Here is a 27,962-nt window from a genome sequence, read left to right as displayed (position 1 = left end):
TAATATTAATATAATTAAACGTACATCTACGACGATTAAGCATCTTGATCACTTTTATTTCGAATATACTGTTGAAAGTTTAACAATCTGAGATTTTTTCCTAGTAAAGGGATTTTTTTTCCACAATTCAAAAAATTGCTATCACTTAATATTTTTTAATATTAATAGTAATTCGACAATTAAGTTTCAATGTAGAGGGCGATATGAATATGGTGATAAGTCACTGCCTAATATAGATTTATATTCTTTATATTTATGACTATATAAGTCACGTAACATAAAATATCCAAACAGAAACAATCATTGATCCACATTAAATATAATAAGCAGTTTCATTACTTAAATGTAAGCCAATATAATTAGCATAATTCGTATGAATACTTATAAAGAGTAATGAATATTAAAGAAGTTAAATTATAATTTCCAAAAAAATATTTAAAAAATTTGAGATATATTCAACTCATAATTTTATAGTTTAATAATATGTGTTGAATATATCCCAAATATTTTTAACCCTATATTTTAGATAAAATATAATTAATAATTGTACACCGTTGTACACTGACATAGAAACACTCAAACACATAAAATCAATATTCTACAACTATATAATATATTATGCCCCTCATGGCCTCATCTATTCAACTCTTCACACGTTTCACTGTGCTTGAAATTTTCAAAGTATGCACTTCTTCTTTTCGAGATGATATCACCACTTTTATAATTTTTTACGTTTTATAATAACACTTTATCATTTTCACAAAGGCTAATGCTTCAGTATAATGGAAGGCAATTTTTAAATTTCTGGAGTGCTTTGAATTTGTATATGTACAATGTACAATGTACTTGGTTATATTCAAATGATTAACTGAATTTAGAATTTAGATTCAAAGTATATTGAAATGCATTACACACAAATAATAAAATTGTCCTATATTTAAATATTTAACTATCTTTACTTGGTTTTATTGCGTGCTATAAAAACAAATTGGAATGCAAATATTTAGTATAGTATTTAATTTAGTTAATGGTAGGTATAGTATAGACATTACCAAAAATATTACAATTGCATGATAATCTCAATATACATATTTTAATTTATAGCACCTATTAAAAATTAAAATACATCAGTAAATATTCGTTTTTATTTTGTTATAATTTTTTATTTTTTGACAATAATGTAATATATAGGTAGAAGTGTTATGGGCGATTGTAAATTCCAGTAATTCGTTCAGTAGTCGATTTTAGGATTGTATTGGATTCATAACATGTTAATTTCACCGATACTTTTTTTAACCTGAAGAAAAAATTCAAATTCCACCAGTATGTATGTTTTACCTGAAAAATATGTTAACTCCACTGGTACGTATATTGACCGGGAAAACACGTAAACCTTAACTTTCCGATGTTGAAATCCACAGATAATAACTGATTTTTGTATAAATATACATTGACAACCGTCGACCGTCTTACTAACTGATATCTCAACTCTCGACGACTGCAGATAATTGATAATTATCATATATCTTCGTGATAGGTGAGTTGATTACCGAGATCTATTTCATATTAGTTGATTTTCAGGTCATAATAGGTAGGTTGATGAGTTGATTCCCTATTGTTGTAGAATCTTATTACCGGTAGATACCAATTTATAAAAACAATGTGATAGACATTTTTACCAAATTACTATATAAATATGTTTTACATGTTTTTACTAAATTACTAAATTTTTTGTATTTTTTACCTAATTACTATATATTTTTAATAATTTTTTTTTATAAATAATAAATATAATATATTATACAAAAAATATTAATAATAAAAAATTGAATGATTTTCAAAATATGAAAAAACGTGGTTTTTGAAACATTAAAAAAAATATATAATGGAGCCGGTAATCAACTCGTACATACTTCTTGATGACCTGGAAATCAACACATATACGTACCTCTTAATCACCCGGGAATCAACTCAACGGTATCGGTGCAGGTAATCAGGTACCCGTGAATCAACTCGTACGCAGCCGAAATTTTATCTATTATTGAGTATTATGTGCCTATTCCCGAAGTGAACACGTTCGATAACATTTTTTTGAAGGTACATTTTAATTTGCTAATTGATTTGAAAATGAATATAATATTAACCTGAATACCTAATCAGTGAACGTGGCAATGTTTTAATTTGTTTAAAAATAATGTTAAGTTTAAAAACAAGTAATTTTAATGTTTGGTGAAGAAATGTGGTGGTGCGAAAACTAAAAATTATCCACTGTTTTAAAAACGATTGATTTCGGAAAAAGTCGAACAATAATTTTCCAACGATCACTACACATCATAACCACAAATCGTTAACCGTTACCGAAAATGCACTTAGAAATTTAACATTAAGTACTGGTTTAAAACGAAAGGCAACTGAGAATAATTGTAAAGCACCGAGAAAAATAACACAGATGAAAATTCATTGAACGGAAATAGGTAATAGCCAAATACAGGTTAGAGATGTACATTATGCTAAAAAAAATTTATACGACGCAAGGAGAAAGACAATAATGTCAAAAATACCTTAAAGTTCTTTGGACGTTCATAATTTTTTAAGTCTAACCTTATGTATGACAAACAGAAACGAAAATTTTCTTCAATATAAAAGTAATGAAAATAGTATTATTATATTCTGTTTTAAAATAAACTCTGAAGCTATGTGTAAATCAGAAATTGTTTACATGGATGGAACGTTTACGTATTGCGTCAAACATTTTTATGCAGTTTTTCACTATACATGGACACTTCAATGACCATTACGTTCCTTTGTGTTTTTACGTATTAAAAGATAAACAGGTGTCCTCTTATATTGAGTGCTTTAAAATTATTAACGAAATATATTCATTCTATGATTTTGTTTTTGAAACAAAAAATACCATTATTGATTTTGAAAAAGCAATACACAACGCATGTGAATTAATTTGGCCAATTGTAAAATTGGTTTGTTGTAGGTTTCATGTTACACAAATTTGGTGGAGAGAAATCCTACTATTTGATATATAAATTTAAATCTGTAGTCTGCAAAAAAAATATATAGGTAATATTAGGTATTTATATTAATTATCGATGATGATCATTATATTTATTTTATTAATTCTTTATGTTTTAACTCACTAATGATCATTTTTGATTAATAAATTATTGTAGGTATCTAAATGCATTACATATTATATAATAAATCTGTATACCTACATAAATCATGTAAATAGTAAGTATCTATATTTATTATTTCGTATATAATACCACTGAGATTTACATTTTTTTTCTGGTAAAATAAATGTACTGGTTGAATTTACATGTGCTGGTACATTAGATATGTTATACAGTGTGTAACAAAAATGTCAGAAAACAAATTGACATAATATATAGGTAGATTATATGTAAGGTATGTTACTATTTTAGATTCTGAACGAAGTGATGAATGTATTGATTTTACAATGATGTGTGTTTTTTTTTTTTTTTTTTTTTGTGTCTGTGTACATCATAACTAGTCGAAATAATGCTTCGATTTCAAACTTTAGGGGTGGTTTCCGATGTAAAATTGAAGATACTTGGTGCATTATAGAGGTCAAAAGTAAACATTTTCCAACAGTTTTCAAAAAAATCGAGAAAAACAAAAAAAAAATGACAGAAAACGGGAATTTTTACGCAAAATCAGTTTTCGACCAAATCGATTTTTTTATATGGTTGTAATTCAAAAAATAATCACTTTAAATACTTGAAATTCTCACCAAATGTTTATGTTAGTGTTCTCTATATACAGTTTAATTTTCAAAAATTTTACCAGTTATTAGGATTGGTATTTTCTTTACATGATTAAATTTTCAAAATATTTTGACTTTTTTTGAGTTATTTATAGACCACTGAAATTTACACTTTTTTTGAGAATTTTTTTTTGAAGTGCCGATAAAAAAATGTTGGACGACCAAAAAAACTTGAAAATTTAATACAAGGTTCCTTATGAGTTTTTCTTATTGTAGCTAAAAAAAATTAAAAATCGTAAGTCACAATTTTTTTTAATAAGCTTTTATAGTTCAAAATTTTACGAAATCTGTCGAAAACGCGAAAATTTGCAAGTAATTTTGAAGTTGAAAAATCATAAAATTTTTTGCGTTTATAACTAAGGATTAAAAATACAACACTAAGTTCTCCATAAGTTTTCCTTCAAGTAGCTATAGAGAAAACTCGAAGTATCATTATAGAAAAAATTTTAAGTGCGTTTGAATTTTAAATTTTTACGAAATAGCGTAACGATAACGATTTATCCTGAAACGATTTTAAATATTTGTTATTATTCAAAAAGTATAAGTCCTAGATACTTGAAAATTTTACCAGTTATTAGGATTGGTATTTTCTTTACATGATTAAATTTTCAAATTATTTTGACTTTTTTGAGATATTTATAAACGACTGAAATTTTCAATTTGTCTGAAATTTTTTTTTTGAAGTGTCGATAAAATTTTTTTGGCCCTATCAAAATACTTGAAAATTGAATACAAAGTTCCTCATAAGTTATTCTTAAAGTGATTAAAAAATTATAAGAATACATAGGCACAATTTTTTTTTATAAGCGTTTATAGTTCAAATTTTTACGAAATCTGTCGAAAATGTGAAAATTTGCAAGTAATTTTGAAGCTGAAAAATCATAAAAATGTTTGTGTTTATAACTAAAGATTAAGGATACATCACTAAATTTTCCATAAGTTTTACTTCAAGTAGCTATAGAGAAAACTCGAAGCGTCATTATAGGAAAAATTTTAATTGCGTTTGAATTTTAAATTTTTACGAAATAGCGTAACGATAACGATTTATCCGGAAACGATTTTAAATATTTGTTATTATTCAAAAAGTATGAGTCCTAGATACTTGAAAATTTTACCAGTTATTAGGATTGGTATTTTCTTTACATGATTAAATTTTCAAAATATTTTGACTTTTTTTGAGATATTTATAGACGACTGAAATTTTCAATTTGTCTGAAAATTTTTTTTTGAAGTGTCGATAAAATTTTTTTGGCCCTATCAAAATACTTGAAAATTGAATACAAAGTTCCTCATAAGTTATTCTTAAAGTGATTAAAAAATTATAAGAATACATAGGCACAATTTTTTTTTATAAGCGTTTATAGTTCAAATTTTTACGAAATCTGTCGAAAATGTGAAAATTTGCAAGTAATTTTGAAGCTGAAAAATCATAAAAATTTTTGTGTTTATAACTAAAGATTAAGAATACATCACTAAGTTTTCCATAAGTTTTACTTCAAGTAGCTATAGAGAAAACTCGAAGCGTCATTATAGGAAAAATTTTAATTGCCTTTGAATTTTAAATTTTTACGAAATAGCGTAACGATAACGATTTATCCTGAAACGATTTTAAATATTTGTTATTATTCAAAAAGTATGAGTCCTAGATACTTGAAAATTTTACCAGTTATTAAGATTGGCATTTTCTTTACATGATTTAATTTTCAAAATATTTTGACTTTTTTTGAGATATTTATAGACAACTGAAATTTTCAATATTTCTGAAAATTTTTTTGGAAGGGTCGATAAAATTTTTTTGGCCCTATCAAAATACTTGAAAATTGAATACAAAGTTCCTCATAAGTTATTCTTATAGTAATCAAAAAGTGATAAAAATACATAGGCACAATTTTTTTTATTAGCATTTGAAGTTCAAATATTGACTTAATACGTAAAAATTACGGAAATGTTCAAATTATCTTAGATAGAAATTCATAAAAGTTTTTCTTTTTAAATCTAAGATTTGTGAATTTAATACAAGGCTCCTATCATATTTTTACAATAGCAGTTGAAAAATAAAAGAAATATATTGTCACAAATTTTTTTTATAAGATTTTACAGTTCAAATTTTGACTAAATACATAAAAATTACGGCAATGTTCAAATTATCTTAGATAGAAATTCATAAAAGTTTTTCTTTTTAATTCTAAGATTTGAGAATTTAATACAAGGCTCATAATATACTTTTGCAATATCAATTGAAAAATAAAAGAAATATATAGCTACATTTTTTTTTTACATGCATTCAAATTTTAATTTTGACAACATACGTAAAAATCACGAAAATTTGTAAATTATTTTATTCTATAAATTCATAAAAAATTTTCCTTTTATACCTAAGATTTGAAAATTTAATACAAGGCTCCTTACAAGTTTTTCAATCTTTATCACAAAAAAAATGTCCATCGGAAATTCAAATTAAATTTTTATTAGCATTTGAATTTCAAATATTGACAAAAATTCGTCAAAACCATGAATATTTGCAAATTATTTTGTAGTTCAAAATTCATAATATTGTTTGTATTTATATCTAAGGTTATACAATTTAACACCAAGTTTTCCATAAGTTTTGCTTCAAATAGCTATAGAGAAAATTTGAAGTGTCATTATAGGAAAAATGTTTTGAGCGTTTGAGTTTTAAATTTTTATGAAATCGCGTAATGATAACGATTTATCCTCAAAACAGGTATTCGTATATCTATGATAATATAAGGTATAATGAATTATGATAACTACACTAATTAATTAACCGTGCCTTATGCAAAATGAGTCTTAATTGAAAAATAAAATATTTGTTTCAAAATAGAATATATGACAATATTTAAATATAATATATCCTAGACTGACAAATCATCTCCGTTCAGAATCGTTTTTCGTATACAATGATACCTATCATTGCATTCAAATTTAATCCCATCCATTACCGTAACCTACTGTACAGCAGAGCGACATCCACGACTTACCCGCTTTTTTTTAAATTTATATTTATATACATTTTTAAAATTTAAATATTACTTGGTTATTGATCGTATAGATTATTGATAGGAACAAAAGTTATTACATAGTAATCTAAAGTTTTCAGCTATTTTTGTTACATCTATATTTGGGGTTTTTGTAAAAAAAAATGTTAAAATTCAGTATGAGCTTTTTATAGTTATATTTTAATAGCTCATTAATCAGTGTTATATATTTAGTATGCAGGTACATTATAATAAACTATTGACGAATGTATAAACTTGTCTTATTAAATATTTCATGGGTGACGTCAAGATAACATTTCAACCTTACAATAATGTACAAATTACAATGAATGATTACATATCTCTTAGTCTTCCACTATAATCTCTATTCGCTATACGTAGGTAGTTCAGTTATTTATTAATCCGTGCTTATTTTGATAAACAAATTTACTCATTTTAGGTATGCGTACAATTGTGTTTCAAAAAATACATTTAGTCTAACTTGTGCGGTTTTGTTGTCCTCTATATAGTTTAAAATAAAAATCATTCTTGTATGATCGTATATTGAATAGATTAAAAAAATTCTCTTTTTTATACTTAAGAGTCATCTTGGTGACTAGGTTGAATGGTTAACGCGTTAACTGAAATACAATTTTGGATATCCGGCATTAGAAAGGTCAAGGGTAAGTTTTGGTAAATTTTTATTGATAAATTAAATGGTTAGATTAAATTTGACAGAAGTGATTAAAGTTTATATTGCATTCAAGTGGAGACTGTGATTCCCATACTGTAATAACGCAATAACGCCCATTGAATACAATGTTGTTTGTTGTTTTTAATCGTACACACATGTCATAGAATTATGACAGCCGCAAGTAATTTATCCCCACTTAAGATTATTGTCCTTCCTTAGGGATACTGTGTAACGTAAATAAAACGTTATATATATTGTTTATTATAATCAAAAAACTCGACCAAGTGGGAACAAAGAATTATATTTTTACTATATACGATTTAAGACTAGATACTAGACTACGATTTATAGCATAGACGTATGATAGTACACTTGCTTTAGATGGATTTCGATAAATTAAATAAATAACATTCCAGTAAAAAAAAGTACATTCCTAAAAAAATGTTGACGTGTTATATTATAATTTACATGCTCGCGGCTAGAATTTGTGCGTATATTGTTTTGCAATTATAATACGGTTATTTAGTTAATGATTCTCCTTACAAGGTAATCTAGTTGATATAGGTATTCCAGGTTATCATTTCATATGTTTTTTTTTTTTTAGTTTCTAAATAAGTATAGTTATATAATTTATTGGTAGTATGTTATCATTGTACAATATTATGACGTTTCAGATTTTCAGATTATAAATTCATAGTTGTCTATGTTTAATAGAAGATGGTATCTATTTATCTATTTAGTATATATTTTTAATTGAATAACAAAAAACCATTTAAGTATTATGCCATGTGTAAACAATATTTGTACATTTTTAATAATAATAAACTAATTATAAGAACAAATATAATTGCATATTAAAAGGTGGTACAGCAATAAATTAAAATGTAATTAAAAATATTGTTGTTCCTTATTAAATTACGTAGTTACATATTTGAGTTAACAACAATGTCTCTTTAACATGCAATATTGATAACGTTTTAATTATCATCTATGTTATACCTACGCGTCCGTAATTTAATGTGTAATAATAAAACAACATAAAACAATGTGATATGTGTTATGTGTGTGACTGTGTATGTGTAGCGTGTAGTTATATATATAGTCAATAAAAGTATAATGATGTATATGTGTTTTTAAGTTTGTCTATTATTTTATTTATGATTATTTGTTATGTATTTAACTCAGTATTTACTCATTATGACGATTTACTTACCTATTAAGAACATTATTTTAAAGTCACTATCTCATAAAAAAAACGCCATTGTAATACCAAATTGTTTAGTCTCATCCCCGCGTACTGTTTACCAAAAATTAAAATTAACTAGCATATTATTTTATTTAAATTCAAGAACATTATCATTTACCTATTTGTATGTGTAAGTTGTTTTTAAAACATTGTATTTTTTAAGAGAGTTGTAATAGTTGATTTAAGAGCATTTTAAATTGTAATATTTTACAATACCTACTCACAATTTGCTTAAATTTAAAACATCGTTAAAAATTCACAATCATAAATACAGTTCTTACCTATTATTTGATAATAGTTCAATTCACTGCAATATTAAAGTTAAAATCAGACAATAATTGGTTATGTTGAACGCAAAATTATAGTATGTTAGACGTAGACAATATGTCATATAGATGATACATCGATAAACCGTCATTTATTTAAAAAAAGTTCTATAAGTTTTGAATACCAAGCACAACACAACAGTATTAAATTGAGCTTATATGCAAGTTTTTTTCAAACTGTTATTGTAGATTTGTTTTGAAGTTCTCATGAATCTTTTCATAATCATTGTGCTATGTAATTGATATTATACGTATTACATTAGCACGAGGTTGCAATGCGGTGTTAATAATAATAATAATTTAATAATGAAACAATGTGTTACTCAATCATCCGTAGCTTTAATATTATATTTTTTCTAGATAATTTTTAATGCATAAATATTAGGTACCATAGGTATTACCTACTATATTAATTACTATCAAAATTATAACTTAAAACAGTATAAAACGTACGTATATAGGTTAAATTTATGAAATTTTGTTATTTTATAATAAAATTAGAACTAAAATATTCTGAAAAATGTAATATTTATGCATATGAATTATGTAATACACTATGGAGATAATTAATAGTTATAATATAAATATTTAATTTATTAACAGCAATAAATCAAAATACCGAGACTAATATTATACATTCTACCGTTCCAGTAGTCAAGATTGATCTGAAAATACGATAATGATTAATGAGTCTACCATAATTAGGTATTGTATAATACCTGAATTTTTATATCATGTTCACTTGACTAATAGGTATTTGTGTTATATTATGTAGAAACATGGGTCATCTTCAAAATATATCTTTTGTAAGTGTTAACAATATTATGCGAGCAATGAGGTAGTGATAAAACTTAATTAGACCTCTATGAATACCTACCCTAAAATTGTATGTAATTAATGTAAGCTGTTTAATTGTTGGGTAAAAATAATTCGGAATCATTGTCATGACTCATGATCATCATGTTGGCAATATCAGTATTTCCAACATTTGTAGAAAAATTCAAGTACCCACAGGTCTTTAATTTTGAGTTAGGTACATAAAAGTGAACAAAATAATACTATAGTAAAATATAGTAAAATCAATACATTTGTCGTTTATTCGAATTGCTACGACGTTCATTTTTTAAGTACAAAATAACCCATAAATTATGTACACAAATCCGTATAATATATATATAATAAAAAAGGGGGGAAGCGCTTAGCTAAATAATTTAGTGTACCACACAAGGCCGTAGCTAGAAATTTTCTATAGGAGTGTCCTCTTTCATACTGCCTCTTAAAATGATTTTCTGGTAACCACATACTAAAATCCATTCAATGATTGGAATAAATTTATATCTATTTTGTTTTATTATTTAAACTTTTATCTATTAGTACTGCATTATTATTATGCAATACAGGCACTATCAATACACATTGGGCACTATACTATGCATTTACTATAATATTATATTAAGTGTTTATTCAATTTAAAAAAAAAATGATTTAAAAAATAAATATTTTAAATTTTAGAATATACTAGACATTTTTACATTTTCTACTTTGTTAAAGGGGGTTTGAACCCCCTAAATTCTCCCCATAGCTACGGTCTTAGTACCACGTATAGAATAGGTCAATGACAGTGTTAAATTTAAATTTGTAATTTAAATGATCAATAATAATTGCATCATGTAGAGACGATGTGACAAGTAACAATAATCTCTGTTTCTAAGGATATTTTTTTATTAATTTTCATGTGGTGGGTTGAACTATATTTTTTTTATGAATACTTATAGTAGGTACAAGTCAATATCGCGAGTCGTGACGTACCTACTTAAGAAATTAGAACATATTATTGTTATTCAAAAAATATAATAGTCATTGAAATTTTAAATATTCTACTATTACTAAAATTATGACTTCCTAAAAAAAATAAAATTTTAAATGTTTTATTCTTATATTTTTCTTGGTTATAAATCTTGAAGAGTGTTATACAAGATTGAGGATTCCTCATTAGATGTTCTTAGAGAAATTTAAAACTCAAACTAGGTATATAAGAACAATTATTTAATAAGTGTTTGAAGTTCAAATATGTACTAATATGTTAAAATTATTTTTTACTTTAATAAAAGATGCATATAACATTTTATTTATGACATTTATATTTTATAATAATTTTAATAACTAAGACTTGAAAATGTACGAGATTTCTTACAAATCAATATAATTTGTTACTGACATTTAATCTTCAAATTTTAACGAAAACCAACAATTTTTGCTGTAATAATATTTTACATATTATAATAATTAATTAATGATAACAACATTTTAAATTAACTACCATCTCCCTCCCTGGATAGGCTACTGATATAAACTATGAAGCATTATTAAATGTAAACACACTTTTATGATAAAATACAATTATCCACTTCTTAGTAAGTATGTGCAATGTGACGACTATCACTTTTTTCTTGATTAGTTATACGAGTACTTATATTCAAAGTTCATTACACATTTTAATTTTAACATTTACACTGTAGTCACAACAAAATAACTTACTTAATAATATACTGTATTTGCAGCATATGTAGGTACATTGGTTTTACACGCATATAGTACAGATTTCGTGCTGTTTACTAAATGTGGACGTATTACGTAATATACATAATTTCTTTTTAGATTTATACGGTTTACTATAAAATATGTGAGCTATACTGCTATACTAGTATCTAAACAAAAGATACTTATACAATATACATAATAATTTATAAGAGCTTATCTGTATGACGTTATGAGTGCCGTAAAAACCAGGTGTGTTGAGTGTGTGCAACTCCCGGGCCCAGAGCCAAAGGAAATTTTTAAGGGTCCACTCAAATCTCTCAGACTTAAACTTTAATTTTTTTAATTATTTAATTTTTATGTTGTTTCTAAACTTAAAGTTATACTTATTGTTAAAAAAAAAATGTCTTATCAGGAAAATAAATATGGAGATTTTCAAATAAGTAAATCTTTTAGGATCTAAAATCACAAAATTTTAGATTTACATAATATAGTTTTTGCTGTTAAAAAGGGGGCCAACAGAGTTTTCACATACGGGCCCAATCAAATCTATAGTTACGGCACAATTTGTGATGATTATCCTAAGTGTACAATTTGTTTGTATTTATGGTATTTTCACCTAAGTATTTAGGCAACTCTTCAGGAGATAATATGCCTTGAAATTAAATGATGATAATTTTAAAATACTATACTGATATTATATCAATTTTATGATTTAATCTTAAACATTTTTAAGTCTAATGGAAAAATGATTTACATATATTTTATAATAACTTCAACATTGTAAAATACAATAGATTTTTCAAACAGATATTTTTTTATAGTTTCAAAATGTAAACGCACAAGTACCAAAATCTGATTTAAAATGATTTCGTATAGAATTATAAATATAATTATTAATATTGTAGTTATTTTGGACAAACATAAGGAACCAAACGAATAAATCGTTTTCTTATCTAAAAAAGTGAAATTAATTCTAATTTATTTATGTTGTATAATTTAATAATTTATCGACTACGCACCGTGTGTTTAAATATAAATTGTTGGGTAAATAGCTTAAGTTGTTTAACAATTTTAATTATTTTTAAAATATATTGCTGAAATCGTCTGATATTGTACAAACACTACAAACATTAAAATTAATATATATTATATTATATATTATTTTTATATCTATATAATCTTATATGAAAAATTATATTAATTGTGTGCTCATCAGGATAAACGTAATAATATGTCGAGTAATGTGTGTAATATCATATAACAAATAAATAAAATCAAAAATATGTAAACAAATAACAAATTAAAATAATCATTAAATATACAGTTTTTTGAGTAATGGAGAAAGTAAATCGATTTCCGTGACAACTGTAATAAAAAATCCTTAATAATTTAAACACTTAATTATCACACGGGTTATCACATCTATCTACTTTTTCTTATATTACGATTTTGTTATGTCATTAAATTGTGATTATATTGTGACCTTTTGCAAGGAAATCACTGGTTGTGGAAACAATTTTAGTGATGACAATTTGGTAACTTATAACATATTTGGAGGTTAACAAACATGTATAATTTGTTAAATTTTTATAGGATTCATGTTTATAAAAACGAAATTGGTTTCATAATAATTTATTGTAGTTAACACGCGCGAAACAACACGTGTATACCTACTGTAAAGCTTAAATAGTAACCAATTTCACAATAAATTAATTGATAACTTGTTTTATGACAATATATTATATAATTATAAATATTTTACCGTGCAATATTTTTTAAACTTAATTTTTAATGAGATGGAAATTGCTTACCTACTTGGCTACTCATCATACGCTTTTATTGTCAAGAAATGCGACACATGCAACACATGCGCATATCAATAAGATACATCACAATAAATCAATTAAATCATCACATTAAACATCATTCAATTAGAATCTATTATTTGTCGTAACGGTGTCATAATTTGTATCTACTAATTACAATATCAACAAATTCAGGGAATAAAATAATAATGCATTTATTTCTAGTCCTTGCATCGTTATAACAATTAATATAACTTAAAAATATATAGATACCTATCCTATAATTTATTGTTATCTCCTTATACTACCTATACTGATTATTTATAACGCTCTAATATATTGAGGGTGACTGACGAGCACGAAGTGATGTTATAGTCATGGTGACACTGTAGTAAGTTGATGCTTTCAGATTATGTCGTAGGTACACGCTACGCAGACTCCCCCGTGTCGAATTTGTGCACAAAATGAGTGTATATGCTGACACCAAAATGCCCGTGAGCTGGGGTACACAGAAAACCAAATTACACCGAGGGCCATATTTTATAAAAGAGAGTTTTTGCACAGCACCGGTTAAAAACTACGTTAACGTTATTTACCAAAAACACGTTTGTGCGCATGCGCTCCGAATATCGGTTCGGTTATTTTGATTATCGTAATCGGTTATTTTTAATCATTTAACGGGTACGGTAAATTAATTTATCGTGTTAAATGATCGGCTAAAAATATACGGATTATCAAAAGTTTATAAATATTCTTATATGTCTTTGATAAAGTAATGACCAGTGACCACATCTTATTAAATTAAATTAATAACATTTAAACAAAGGAAATCGTGTTTTTTTCGTTCGAATAAAAAAAATAATATATTTAATTTTATTAAATTAAAAAATTAAAGTAATATAGTATGAACTCCTCGAATAAAAAGGAAATTTAATATTCAGTACGGAAGATGACTTAAGTCTTTTACGGGAAGTCTGGTCATAATCCGTATAATGATTATGGACAATGGTCCATCATTCAAAAAAAAAAATATTCTGTGGTCAAATAAATAATTTATTCTTCGAGCAATAAAAAAATACGTTGAGTATTTGTTGAAAATTTGGGCAAAAGAAAACCGTGCTAATTTGAAAAAGTAATTCATAATCATATTCATAGGCGCATTAAGGGGGAGGGGGGAGCGAATAAGTGATATTTTTATTAGATTAAATAGATTTTACTTGAAGCTTGTTAAAATTATTGAGACTATTAAATGGTTAGTAATAAAATATTTTAATACAACCAAAAAAATAATTTATTGATGTTTATTTCTTTATTTATAACACGTCTATTGTAGTTTATCAGTTACAATTTATAATATTCATATTGAATAAAAATATAAATGTATAAATAAAAAGCGGGTAAGTCGTGGATGTCGCTCTGCTGTACAGTAGGTTACTGTGGAAAATTAAATCATGTAAAGAAAATGGCAATCTAAATAACTGGTAAAATTTTCATGTGTCTATGACTTATATACTTTTTGAATAATAACAAATATTTAAATTCGTATGAGGATAAATCGTTATCGTTATGCTATAAAAAATTTAAAATTCAAACGCACTTAAAATTTTTCCTATAACGAAGCTTCGAGTTTTATCTATAGCTATTTGAAGGAAAACTTATGGAAAACTTAATGTTGTATTTTTAATTCTTAGTTATAAACACAAACAATTTTATGATTTTTCAACTTCAAAATTACTTGCAAATATTCGCGTTTTCGACAGATTTCGTAAAAATTTGAACTATAAACGCTTATAAAAAAAAATTGTGACTAACGGTTTTTAATTTTTTTTAGCTACAATTAGAACAACTCATAAGGAACCTTTTATTAAATTTTCATGTTTTTTTGGTTGTCCAACATTTTTTGACCGACGCTTAAAAAAAAATCGAAAATTTCAGTGGTCTATAAATAACTAAAAAGTCGAAAATTTTTGAAAATTAAACTGTATATAGATATCACTAACATTAACATTTGGTGAAAATTTCAAGTATTTACAGTGATTAGTTTTCGAATTACAACCATATAAAAATATCGATTTGGTCGAAAACTGGTTTTGTAAAAATTCCCGTTTTTCTATCATTTTTTTTTTGTTTGTCTCGATTTTTTTGAAAACTGTTGGAAAATGTTTACTTTTGACCTCTATAATGCACCACGGATATTCACTTTTACATCGGAAACCACCCCCAAAGTTTGAAATCGAAGCATTACTTCGACTAGTTATGCTGTACACAGACAAAAAAAAAAAAAAAAAAAAACACACACACATCATTGTATTACGAAATTGTAATGATAAATATTTATTTAAATTTGATATCGACTATCGACATACCGTATTTATATGGGTAGGTACGACATTTATGGTAATGCAAAAACTATAGTTTTAGTTATTACGCTATTTCTCGTTTAACGGAACGTTATTTTTACCGTAAAGTTTAGCGTATGTTTGCAAAAACTCTCTAATATAATATTGTTCATTTTTTTCCCCTGGCTAGGTCGGGCAATTCGACTATTATGTCTTGTATAACGATATTGTGTAATTTCAATATCGTGTGAGGCGGTCAAATGAGTATAATGAGACGAGTATAATAATTATGACTAGGAAAAAGTGAATTATTTTTCTAATCAATTGGTATAACACGATAACACACTTAACGTGTTTACGTGCGAGGCATCCGCTAGATTGCGGGTAGACAGGTATGAGAGGATGGTAAAAAAGCGACGGCAGACGGATTGCGCGTGTCTCGGAACGCGTGTAACAGCCGTCGACGCCGCCGCCGTCTGGTGAACCGCGAACGGCGCGAACCGATCGCACTATCATCTATCGCATTCAGTCGAGCGTGGCATGCCCAACCGGTTATGTTTACCGGCACATTATCGCGACGACTGTGAAGACGTACAGTTCCGTTTTATACCGTTCGACGACAGTGACGGTTTCGTGTGCTCGCGTTTATCTACCGAATTTAAACAAAAATAATAACACTCAAATACTTACGTAGTTATTTTTTTCTATCTCGTCGGTACACACATATTATAATATTTTGTACGACACTAATTTTCACGCCCTGTATTTTCATCAACTGATTTACATTGAGGAAATCCTGTAGACGAGCGTGTTCCGCGCCCGATGCACTCCATCCGACGACGACGAACTTAAGCTATACCGATGAAGCTGATCAACCTGGTAAGCGTTGTTGTATATACAGGTATATGCCTATAATAATATTCGTCGTTCTTCGACAATAACCTTAGTTTGATGACTACCAACTACCCGAACAAAAAATTGCACGATAGTGCGTGTGGACCCCGGTCATGACATTGAGACAGATACGCAAAGGCCAAAGTCATCTGTGGGATGGGACTGGGAGAGAGTCCTGCATAACAATATCAAAAACTTAATAGGCTTTTGTCGAAATATAGTAATAAGTTTGACAATAATCAAAGGTATTCGGCATGATACTTCTAAGTACTGAAACCTCTGACCCGTTTGTCCCAATGCCTGATTTTTGCCCGGCACGCAGTTCGCACCAGAATTCAGAATACCGTATTTTTGTAGTAATTATAATCGGTGTCAAATATCTTAGAAAATATTTGTGTTTCCGAACACACATACATAACCATACTCGCCTCAGAAGCTATAAAATATACTGGATTCGTTCACAATAAACAATTTAAAGGGAGTTTAACCGTTTAAGACCACCACCTGCCAATATTATATTATATTATATTATAGTTTCGCACTGACGCCACTTACAAAAAAATATGATATATTACTCCTTTGTATATATATTACTGACATTAGTTTTATTGTTTGCACGCCACACAAGAAAAAAATAAACACTAATAATTCAATCTCGACGTGTGTGGTAGTGCCATTTTTTCAGTAATATAATCGCTTAGAGTAGAGTATATATATTATATATCGCCAGTAATGTGATTTAGTCATTTGACTACTCGATCGCCAACGTATCGTATTCGACTTTATTGGTTTCCTTTTGGTTTTTTTGTTACGTTTTATATCTCATCACGATACGGTGGTCTTTTGTTCCTAGCCATGCACTAACTTGATGTTCTCCCACCCCTAATTAAATTAATCTGGCACAATATCCGATAGCTTACATTGACACTAATTTTGTAGGTACTCAACATCATTATAGGTATTTAATAATAACTAATAATATGATATTTTAATATTTGTATATATATATATGTATTAATTATTCCCGATTATTCAAATTTAACTTCTACCTAACTTATACAGTGAATTGCTAAAATCGTCGGTGACGTATTATTTTCAAATCGAACCAGGAAAACACAGTCATCAATAACACGGTTTTACGATACTGATAATATTTATCTGTTTTCTGTTTTCTTGCAGGCCGTAGCTTAAAAAGTAAATAATAATATTATTTATGTAATATAATAGGTACTATAATAGTGTAATAAAGTAAAGGTAGGTAGGCATTATGGTATAAATATTTATGTATGTAGTATAATATGACCGGTAGTAAAGCAGCAATAATTACGACTTTCATTCGATGTATACATTTTTGTTTGACTACTGTAAAACGTTTTTGACGCTATAAAATTGACTTGATCAATATTAGAAGTCAAAATTCCTGTATATTACGTATGATGAATTTAGAAAATCACTCAGGACTGTTGATAATCAAAATCATATTTTCAGTCATTAACTTAAAATCGGTCTATTTCATTTATCAGCGTAACTTATGATTTTGTGCTTTAATGTAACAAAAAATATAATATACAAATACATATACTATTATAGTATTACTTGCAGTAGCTGGCACTAACGTTAATCAATACTTTTGTAGGGCCATATTAGGAATTTTTGAAGTTTTCACGGGCTATTAAAATTATAATAATATGTAAAATGTACATTTTAACAAAGATAATACTATAAAAATTAATAAAAGTATGAGTCGTGTAAAGCAATAAATTATAAAAGTAAAAAGTAAAAATATGTAAAAATAATTTATTTGTTTTAATAATATTGGATTGATTTTCAAGTAAATATAATCGAATCTCTATAACATTTTACATCTCAATATACAAATGTATTACAGTATATACTTTATAGTCTAGTGTGGCTCCTATGCGGACATCATAAATTGTGTGATTGAAAATTGAATTGTCATATCATAAAAGTATTATAATAGTTGAAACCGATCAATGGAATCATTTAGAGATGATTAATTTGTTTCAAATTAATTAATTTAAAAATTATTCATAATTTTACTAGCTACGTACATATGGTATAGTTGATTTTTTTTAATAAACTTCCATATGTATGAATTTATAATATTTTATTTCTGTTGAATAACCTGTTAGTGTATACTACTACCAGCATTTTTCAAACAACTAATGGATTATTGTTTCTGACGTTTTATTACATAAATTATATATTATATTGAATAAATATATATTTCATATTTTATGATTTATAATATATGACACCATTACTGACTTACTGTCGAGCTTACTGTGTATGCAATGAACAATTATAGTTATTTACTTATAGCCTATATGTACTTGCTTAATACAATAATATATTATCAGTTGTAGTTTAATTTGTTTGTATTGTATGTATGCAATTGATACGTATTGTATACGTTGATTATTTAGTCAAATGAGCTAAACTTATATTTTATGTAAGTATCTATATATTTATAGTAATTTTATCATTCTAATTCAATAGTGACTCAAACTTTTTCTTTTGATATGTCTATTAGGTAATTAATTATTATGAATATTAAGTAGAATCTGTTATGTAAATTAATATAATGAGAAAGAAAGAAAATTATGTTAAATGGAAGCGAAAGGGGTTAATAATTACTTATAACTATTTTATAAAATTTATATTTACCAATTATTCACGTAAGAATATTTAGTTTGAAATCAAATATAAAATAATATGCACTATATCGTTTATGAATATCGATAATTATATATTATTATGTATTTATTGTTTATATGCTACTTACCTATAATATGTCTATGATTATATTTAATCTATTGAATTTTCCTATTTATTACACAATATGTGATGTAATTACGATATATTTCATGTTTACCGATGTCTTGTCAGATGAACCATATTATAATATCCATCTGATGGTATTCTTTTATAATATTTTTTCAATTTATTTAGCAAGATTAAAACGATTAAATTAATTGTTTTTATGATAAAAAATATTAATATTTGCTAGAACTACAGTCTCATCAGTTTTGTCTTTAAAATATCCAAACGCTATACGTACATATATTAGTGTGTTTAACCCGCCTATATGTCGTTTCCGTCATACAAATGTACAACACAGCAAAAACTGATTTGCGTGGGAAGCAATATTGTTGAGAACATTATAAGCTGGGAAATATTGTATTAATTTTTTTGATATCACTTTTAGGAAAACAGATCTTATTGTTTCAAAATCCAGAATTTTGGAATTTTTCAAACTTGAATAACTTATTTTGTAGTACCGATATCGAAAAAAACAAAAAAACAATATTTCATAGCTAAAGTAACTAATATTCTATACAATATACATAAAATTAGCTGAAAAATAATTTATTGACTATTAATGTGACAATTTTAATATTATAGTTCGATAAATCCTGATATTAGTAATGAATAATAATTTAAATGATAATATTTTTTTTTTAAATCTGATGTTTGTCTTATTAATAAATAGTTAGCGACGTTTGCGTATGCTCATTTTTCAATAAATCACTCATCATTTTATAAATTAAAACTCAAAAACTATGACTGTCATCCAACAGCTATTACACCTTATCACTTAATTTTTATGTCGTAATATGTATGTTATAGAGTTAGTAAATTATGATTTTTAAATGACTATATTTTAAAATCAGTCTTTGATAGCATACGTAAAAAAAACGATTTCATTAAATCATTCAATTAGAGCTGATGTACGATATCTAATAATTTTCATCATACTGATTTTTTTTTTTTTAATGTTTTGCTTGGCAAGACTTTAGCATCGTGTATATAAAAACCCTAGTACTATTGTTCAAAATGCCTTGGGTACTTGGCCTGTTCATTCAAATGTAGTATAATATATGAATATCATGGATATATTAATATATATATATATATTGAATGTTTATATTTATATAGGTACTTAAATTAATATTGGTTAAGTGAATTTTGTTGTAACTTGAAAGATATAAATATTTTAATAATATGATGCACGTGTCGGTTAGGTACTGTCGTGTCGGCTTAACATTGATTTAACAAATAATAATATATTATAAATTAAGTACTTATTAATTAGTTATTATATTTTCCGAGTTCAAAATTAACACTCAAGTTTATACCTTATATTGTTGTACGCTTCATATTACTGCGACTTCTGGAAAATATTAGTCATATGGCGGAAGACCAATAATTTAATTTAATAATGATAGTAACGTATTAATAATGTCCATTATTGTTTTAATCGGAGCGAAAATCAAACGTATAAGGAAAAATTGCGAAGATACACTAACAATCAGGTTTTCCGATCATCTAATTAAGCTATTCGGCGAACCGTTAACCTAGTGACCAGTAGACTATTATGTGTATATACAGGGTGATTCACCAAGCATACTCCGTTTTTCCTTTAATAACGCGTTTATTAAAAATGTGATTTTTAAAATTTTCAATTTTACTTGTAAGCTTCATATTTTCATACACCCAGATTTTTATGTAATTTAAAGAGTGTTTAGTGAAGATATAAACTATTATTCTATTTTTATGTGAACAAACTTATTTACTTTAATTTATTTAGCAACAGTTTCTTTTTAAATATTTATGTTTCTAAATCTAAAATTCTAAAATTAATTCGTGTAGCCCGTGTAGCCGTGTAGGAACCTACTATAATAGATTCAAATCATAGGGGCTATATTAATTTGAAAATTACAGTTAACAGTAAGTAACAAATTATGAATCCCATAGTTTGTAAAAATTATCCGAGCTTAATATAAGCACCTATACTTCATATTTTTGGTGAAACCACTGTAAAAGACTATTATCCTTAATACACAAAGTTTAAAAATTTAGAAACCATACTAGGTATTGTTTGAATTTTGATTTAGACACATTAACATTTTTCAAAAAATTGATCCTAGTAACAACTTTCAGTAAAATTTCTTGAATTGTATAATAATTTTAAGTGTTCGAATATAATATTATGGGTTTCTAGGTTTCAGCGTAATTCAATATTTCCGATTTTAAGAGATGTATATTATTAATTTATAGAACAGTAGCGAGCATGCTTTGGTGAATTACCCGGTATATACCCTGTAATAGGTCTACTTCTATACCTTTATTTTATAGAATACCGCAGTCGTGGTAGGAGGCGTAGTATACATATTATTCAGATACAACGTTTGGCGCTCATTTTAATAGACCGTACAAATCGTCGCGTCATAGTGGTTAAAATTATAACGATAAAGAAAATCGTTGCAAAATGAAAAAATAATGATAAAGTAATAAAAAATCTCGAATCGGAAATTACTGCCTAAAATATAATCTAAAAATGTAATACCCGTTAGATATTGCCGTTAATGTAATACCTAATAATAATTGTGATGTTGACGTCTATATAGCAGTAGCCCCGTGTAGGTACTATATTGTAATAATATACATAATATCGTAGGCGTTAAACACATAAAAGAGAAAATACTTGTATCGCGGCGACGGAAACAAACAGACGAAACAATAATAATAATATTGTAAACAGTATGCCGTGTGCTGAGGCGGAATTGAATACTAATAAAACGCACGACTGAAAATTCGAAAAAAAAAGACGTTTAATCATTGATATTCTGGTGTGTGTACTTTGACACGGATATAAATTAATATACTTTTTCCGAACTCTTATATAGGAATCTAGGTATATAGATAGATACTGCATTAACGACAATAATATAATAGTATACGTCACACAATATTATATTAATATTATTATTGTTTATCGACGACGACGATGACCCGGAACGTCTTTGCCGAAGTTTAAGTGGGTAACCATAGTTCTACGTGGGGGGATGTAAGATCATTGTCCGGCGACAAGTGTAAACATTTGGGGGAGCAGAATTCTTTGGTCCCGAATTTCTATCAAAAATATATGCACGCATGCATGCATATTAATAAAATACATAAACATTCTAAACAAGCCTTATTTAAAACCATATAATAATTGTGGGCCCTAAATCTGTAAATTTTGATGGGAATAAACTCCCCTATAATAGGTGAACCAATTATTATACTATATTGTACGTAGGTATCGTCTGCTATAAGACTAGCAAAGGTTTCCTGCATATTATAGTAACATTGTAGATGTCAGATGTCTATAATATTATCATATATATTAAATATATGATACGACCCAAATAATTTGTGATCAATAGTAATAACTAATAAGCATAATGATCAAGTTTTTGACGCACGGACGCAGAAACGGTTTTAATGGCATCTGAAAATGTTGCATGACTTAAAACTATTATGCGTATTGTGTACCACCAATGGTATAATTCACAGTGTTACAACGTCATAAAATAGAGCGCGGTACTATGGTCTGCGCCATGTTTTGGATATTCCAACGGATCGAGGTGTCTGGTCGTTCCGTCTATACTATTGTACGATAATGCTACCTAATACCTATCAAAATCGTGTTAGGTGTTCAGAAAAACAAAAAATAAATAAATTCCCATGACGTAATTATAATAATTATGTATATAACTATACAGTGCGCACGAGACCCGCGTCATTTAGTGTTGTCGAGCTGGGTACCCACACAATATGGGCTTTCGATGTTCTGAACATCTGTTTTTTTTATATTTCTCGTGGTGTCGGACAAGTACCTGTGTAGGAACTATTTACTATACATAGATTTAAGTGCGACGAAGAAGCGTAACTCATTTATTATTATTTTTTTTCGTTGGTGAAAGCAGATATTTTGTGTTTTGGATATTCTCCCTTATTAGGTACCTACTTTATCTATATAGTAATGATAATAATAATAATAATAATAATAATAATAATAATAATATCCCACGACGTCTCGTTTTGCTAATTAGGTATACGAAAAACTGTATAATTCGTTAATGAAATTCAAAAACAATTCGTATTGAATTTATTTATATATATTTTTGAAAAGTGTTGCAAATATTTTTTTTCCAATATGTAAGCTGGTGTTACGCTTGACCTTCGATTTTTGTTTCAGCAATGTTAATTGTCTGTACGTATAACAATAAAACAGATGATATCGAACTAATTACATAGCCACATAGGTATAATAATATGGGATAGGTACTGTGGTCAATTTTTTGTACATTTTTAATAATTCCGGTTTACCATTTCGTACATTGAGTTTGGTACTAACACAATATTACTATACGTTATAATAATATATTACGTTTTATTTTGCGTTCGATATTTTATTTTTGCAGCACATTGAAATCGTTTTAGTATCAACATTTGAATTTGTCAGTTATTAACACATTTTTTTACGAGTTTTTTTACTATACGTGTTACGTGAACCACATAAACACAGCAGCATAGTATTCGGCTATTATTGTTTGACAATACGTTCATACATTTAATGTAGTATACTGCGTTACTACAGGATAATTTTAGCTATTTTATATTATGTAATGTTAAATGTCTATTTTTTTTTAAATATTATGTTCCATAAGTGGTGTATAGCTTTAGTAAATGTATATAATTTACGGAAATAATTCATAGTTTTAATGTATAAAAACCCTTGTCAAATATATACGAGCTTTGCGAAATGATCAAGGTAAGCCACATAATATGTAGGTATATTATTGTTGTCGGCAATACCTTCTATAACAGCTTGCATTATAACTTAAAATCTATAGGAAATCATAAAAACTTATTGAGGTTTGCCTTTTGACTGAAATTTTCTAGGAATGTCGTTTGTCCTATATATAGAAGTGTTTTTTTGTTTGTATGCAACGATCTTCGATTTTGGATCAATAATATATTTTTATATTTAACAATTACTTAAACATAAAACTTATATTATTTCTGTATTCGTGGCAATTGTATTACACTTGTCAGTTTTTCAAATAATTAATTTAGTTTAGTGAACATTTTTAATTTATGCTTTATTATATGTATAGGTAAACAAAACTTGGTAAAAAATTGAGCTATTGTAAAAAAACCCACATACAAGCATACATAATGTTCTTTCTAACAAGTTTCATAATATAGATCAATCTACTCAAACTTTTTAACTAACGAAGCTTCACGTGATCTGCTGAGCGTAAATTTGGTATGTTACGCACTTATAACACGGGACAATAAATGCTAGTGTTTCGTCATTCTCAATGTACTGAACAATATATCATTATATATAACTTAACTCTAAAGCATTAAACAATTTGATATTTGATAGTTAATCGATTTCAATGATAATTTTATTCGCAACTAGAATTTATTATGTTCTATTATTTAAATTGGTCTCGTCCTGTTTGCTTTCAGTACCAGCTGTACACCTGTAGCACTGCTGACATACTGTGTGCCACGCGCGTATGATATAGTAATATAGTTCTTAAATGAGGATAGTTTTAACATAATATTTAATATTTTAGACGTTATCCTGCAGCATTCTGAATATATTATTTTTATTGTTAGAGTTAAATATGAGTCAAAAGTACAAAATTAACATTTGGCCTAGTAATGTGTAAAAAATACGTGACGAGTATTCTAGTCTTTCAACGAATTGACATGTTTTTTCTCTTTAAATACCTATCCACTATCCAGCACGTTTGATTCCAAAAATCCTTACGTGCTTTATTGTTATATTAGTAAGTGTGTTCACACGTGTATCGGTTTGATAAATAATTTAGTTTACACCAAGTGGGTCAGCGGCATGAAATTAACGTCAAAACAAAATATCGGTACGAGTCTTCCAAATATAATAGTTCTGCTGATCTGAGGGCAAATAATGCATATTTTTATAATATAATATTCATTATTAAATTGTATTATATGTATTTACTTATAATGATTATAATTTACAAGTTGTTTCCCGTTGAAAAATAATAATAATAACTACAAGTAGAATTACCACCACATTAATAATTACGCGAATCTATTAAAGTGATAAATTGTTATATTAAAATAAAATTTTAGTAATAAAACATGTTTGCAGTCAGTGACACTTATATAATATCGAGTATAATATTAATATGGACCACGTAAGGTAGTTCCTGGGTATAATACATAACAATGCGACATCTCGTTTCTCAATACTTGATAATATATGCCAAACGTTACAAAAACAGTATTTTTTCGACGATTCTTGTTCTATAAAATAGCGATTGCCGATTTTATTTCGTTTATTACAGAATAGGTAATATTAATATGTAATATACACACGCACGCGGCGTATCCATTTACTCTTACCGAAAATACGTCTCAACACATTATTTATTATTATTATTAAGTATGTATTTTTTTTTTTTTATTACGCACACACTGCAGAGTGATCGTTCACTCATAAACGCGTGTAAAACTTAGGCGTATTTGGTTTCCATGTATTTGTCAAACGTCACGTGCCTATACCGCAGTCTGGTATATAAATATATAATATACCTACCTACTGTTATGCAAATATTATCTTTTATTTACCACTGTTGCAGGTTAGAAAACAGATATTATAATATTAAGCTTGTTGCATCAACTTGCTCGACGTTTAGACTTCATATTAATATTATGTTTCCTATACCTATATACTTTCACATTCCTTCTCACATTATACTTCCCGGTATAAATAATAATAATAATAATATATATAAACAAATTTGGCGCAACATATTTCCGCTTGGCGACTGGAGGTCAATAACGGCGGCCACCGCCCGCAACCCATGTAAAAATATAATAATAATAATAATATAATATCCTCGTATAATATACCATGGTAAAATATTATGCGATCACCCGTGGTTGTCCTATCGACCACGTGCGGAGCTCGCATTTAATCGTCGCATTATGTAAAAGAAAGAAAAAATATATAACTTATGTATCTCGCCGTCAATCGCATCTAAATGAAAACGCATCGATCCGCTGCACAACGTCGTCATATAAATATTATTATTTTTTATAATTATTATATATAGTAAGGTACTATTGTTGTTTCAAATGATAGGTCGCGCGCGTCGTGAAGACGGAAAAATATCGCCTGATCAAGGTTACCCAGATCTCGACGACTCCCCGCCAACCTATCACCGGTGCGGTATAATAATAATTGATCGGTTTCGTTTTTTGAATCTTTTTTTTTACGAATATTGTCGTTTTGTACTTTTGTCGGAATGATGATGATGGATGTCAGCCAGCGTGGTCTGCTGTACGTTTGATACGCATATATTGTTATCTATATGTTCTGTAGGCTGCTACGTATATATATATATATATATATATACATATATATCGTGTACTTGTTATCCATGGCGGCAAGGCTGCATTTTTTGAAAGTGAAAACCAGCGCGTGGTTCATATCTAACATATCGTGTACCAGTTGATAGGTACAGTCAACGACTTGGACGATGATGATGATCGACTTCTGCGTATATTATACGCGCTGATGGCTACGCGTGATTTATACGGTCGGAGAAAAATTTAAGTGAGAGAGAAAAAAACATCGACGGCTGACATTATTCACGGTGTTTTTTTTTTTATCTATCTCTCCAAATTTATAAATCGTTCTGTGATAGAGAAATTAGATGGACTACCCATTATATAATGTTATATATACATTTATATTATATACTTATTAAATAGCTGCTCGGTATATAATAGAAGTAGATATAGGCACCTCGTGTAGTATAATTCGATTAGCGAGCCGACAAAACCTGAAGGCCGAGAGCACTTAGTTCTATTCGAACACTGTAGTTGGTATACCTTTATAATTTTAAAAACAAGTCATATATCTGCAGTGGTGGATCTGAAGGAAATATCATCCCTTATAATATGTACCTACGCTGCAATGTCATTGCTATCCTAACCCATGTTAATTTTTTAATTAATAAATCAAGTTTAGTATCCTTAAGAGGTATATGAGGACTAATATAAGAATTTTTTCCAAATGTATGCAGGTTAAGTTATATTTTAATATAGTTGATGGAAGTAAAAGAGAAATCAATCAACATTTGTAATAAAGCTTTGCCCCTTCTCCGAAATCGAACTTATGATTCGACAACGACATATAAAAATTACATATACATACATACTATTATCAATGCAGCTACACTTGTATATATTTTATAAGATCACACTTTAATCTCATCCGATGTGTATTAGGTAAACCTTGGAGTGATTCACCAAATATTCTCACCCCTTTTATCATTTAATGATGAATTTCAAGTTGTTAAAATTCTAACTGCTAATTTTTAAACGTATGTTTGAAGACCAAACTTAGATTTTGAATACCATTTAAGGAATGCCCGACATTGTGGTGAAACAAAT

At 27.4% G+C, this 27,962-nt stretch overlaps 1 protein-coding gene across 3 annotated transcripts in view; it reads left to right on the top strand.

Moving 5' to 3' along the window:
* The window catches only part of DAAM (disheveled-associated activator of morphogenesis-like protein), a 55,523-nt gene that overhangs the window by 10,382 nt on the left and 17,179 nt on the right, over positions 1–27,962 (top strand). The window contains exon 1 of one of the 3 annotated variants that reach the window (XM_089222813.1): positions 7,332–7,484. The exons of 1 other annotated variant lie outside the window; for it this stretch is intronic. Coding sequence is in view for 1 of the 2 variants with exons in the window: in XM_089222811.1 (XP_089078937.1) it covers positions 16,614–16,631 (18 nt within the window). In the remaining variant the exon portion in view is untranslated. Of the gene's footprint in view, positions 1–7,331; positions 7,485–16,269; positions 16,632–27,962 lie in introns of those variants that run through there. One more of the 3 variants, XM_089222811.1, reaches the window with a different exon arrangement.

The sequence above is a fragment of the Diuraphis noxia genome, unplaced genomic scaffold, assembly GCF_037042655.1.
Source record: "Diuraphis noxia isolate RWA-SAM2 unplaced genomic scaffold, SU_Dnox_SAM2 contig0003, whole genome shotgun sequence".
Classification (NCBI taxonomy): domain Eukaryota; kingdom Metazoa; phylum Arthropoda; class Insecta; order Hemiptera; family Aphididae; genus Diuraphis; species Diuraphis noxia.
The sequence above is the reverse complement of the archived record's forward strand: the minus strand, read 5'-3'. Positions and strand labels throughout refer to the sequence as shown.